This window comes from Equus quagga, unplaced genomic scaffold (genome assembly GCF_021613505.1).
Source record: "Equus quagga isolate Etosha38 unplaced genomic scaffold, UCLA_HA_Equagga_1.0 HiC_scaffold_139_RagTag, whole genome shotgun sequence".
Classification (NCBI taxonomy): domain Eukaryota; kingdom Metazoa; phylum Chordata; class Mammalia; order Perissodactyla; family Equidae; genus Equus; species Equus quagga.
In genome coordinates this window covers 1,190-3,140 of record NW_025792577.1, presented here as the reverse complement: position 1 = coordinate 3,140, position 1,951 = coordinate 1,190, and the positions used below count along the sequence as shown (strand labels likewise).

General features: G+C 34.4%; 1 protein-coding gene across 1 annotated transcript in view; it reads left to right on the top strand.

Annotated features, from left to right (window-relative positions):
* The window catches only part of LOC124231962 (RNA-binding motif protein, X chromosome-like), a 9,701-nt gene extending 8,766 nt beyond the window's left edge, over nt 1-935 (top strand). Inside the window, exons 7-8 of the mRNA XM_046648957.1 lie at nt 14-105; nt 631-935. Of these exons, the coding sequence (XP_046504913.1) occupies nt 14-105; nt 631-935 (397 nt within the window). The remainder of the gene's footprint in view (nt 1-13; nt 106-630) is intronic.
* Nucleotides 936-1,951: the final 1,016 nt, after the last annotated feature.

Below are 1,951 nucleotides of genomic sequence, written 5' to 3'. Positions count from 1 at the left end.
GTGATGGCTATGGTGGTGGTCGTGATGGCTATGGTGGTGGTCGTGATAGAGATTATTCTGAACATCCTGGTGGAGGCTCTTACAGAGATTCATATGAGAGCTATGGTAAGAGTCCACTTATGACTTGTAAATGACAGAATTAGATTTTAACTCCAGATTGTTGGTTACTTTAATTTCCAATTCCACAAATGGAAAACTGTATCTAGTGTTGTTTTGGTTAGTTTGAACATCTTTGAATCATTTTCTAATAGTGTGCTTTAAAGGTTAAGTTGGCGGTCTCATCTTTTTCCTCATCAGAAAAAATTAACATTTTTAAATAACAAGGAAAGTATTTAACAGTATGAAGCATAGGAACAATAAGAAGGTCAGAATTTCAGCCCATTTTCAGAAAATATCACTGAACACTTATTTTAAAATAAACTTAGGCTAAAATATATTACTCTTAAATTTTCTTTTAAATAAGTGTAAAATCCCTAGACTACTGCAGCAGCATTGATACCTTCTCAGCAGAAGCAGATAAAAACCTGTCTTTTCCAGCTATTTAGTACTTTAACTAGAGTCATGGAATAGTGATACCAAAACATTTATATTGTAGTTTTAAGTTTTGTTATTTGGTTATTGACTTTACAGGTAGTTCCCGTGGTGCGCCACCACCACGAGCACCCCCTCTGACCTATGATGGAAGCAGTCGCTATGATGAGTATAGCAATACACGAGATGGATATGGTGGAGGTCGGGAAAGTTACTCAAGCAGCCGAAATGATAGCTATTTAAGTGCTCGTGAGCATGGTGGCAGACAAGAACGAGGGTTTCCACACTATGTGTATAGGGTGTACCCTGCTCCTCGTGAATCGTATAGTACCTCAAGTTGTGGAGCTTCCAGAGGAGGTAGTGGGGGAAGCCGATCTGAAAGAGAAGGCCGAAGCAGATACTAAGAAAAACGCTTAGTTATGTAACAAATTTTCTTTGCAAAGAGAAAATTTAGATGCTGTTCTTTTCTGTGTTATCTAAATACTACTAAAAGAAAAATGTTCATTTAGGGGGGAGAGGCATATATTGGCTTTCCCTCCATGAATTTTTGGATAAGATGAAACACTGGAATTCCTCAAAGTAATTTCATAATTGTTAATGTTAATTGAAAAATAGAAGTTACCTGTTTAATGTCTGTATTGTTCAGATTTTCAGAGTAAAAGTTGTCATGAAATGCTATTTCCTGTCTTATTTTACTTCTCAGTTAAACAGCGTAAAAGCAAATTTGTTTGGAGGTGAATTGTGCTGTCTGCCTGAAGTTTCCCTGTGTGTCTGAACATAAATGGATATGAAGTTAAGCAATCTGTTATTTCTCCACTGAAAGCTTGCCTGTTTTCCAGTTAGGCAGGCTAAACAAATTATATGTTCCTCTTTGAGAACTTAAATCTCCAGTAGTTTTGAGAAGTCTGCAAAAAGGCTGAAAATCAGTATTTACCTCTTTAGAGAAATTTGTTTTTTCTTTCAAAGGAGTAGTGTAAGTTGAAAGAAAAATTAGATATGGGATGATTCGAAAGCTTACAAAGTCTAAAATTAAATACCTATTTTCTCATCCACATTAAAGCAGCACATAACCAAAGTGGGAATAATAGTAATGAAACTAATTTTCTACTTAAATCAAAATGGAACCAGTTAACTTTCTTGTTATATATCTTAAGTATATATCTTAAATGAAAATAAGAGCTCTAAGGTTAAAAATATTGGAAAACAAAAGTTTTATCTCAGGAATTAGTCATATTAAATCTATCTTGGAATATTTGAAAGTGTAATTCAAAGGTTTTAATAGTATGGTCTTTCAAATAATGGAGATTATCTGGGTTAGAGCTTTTATCAGTGAATTTAGGTGAAGAGCATGAATGGGATTCCTTTTTTAAAATACCTCATTTCTTTGGAAACTTCAGTGTATGTAAGCTTTGACAAGACT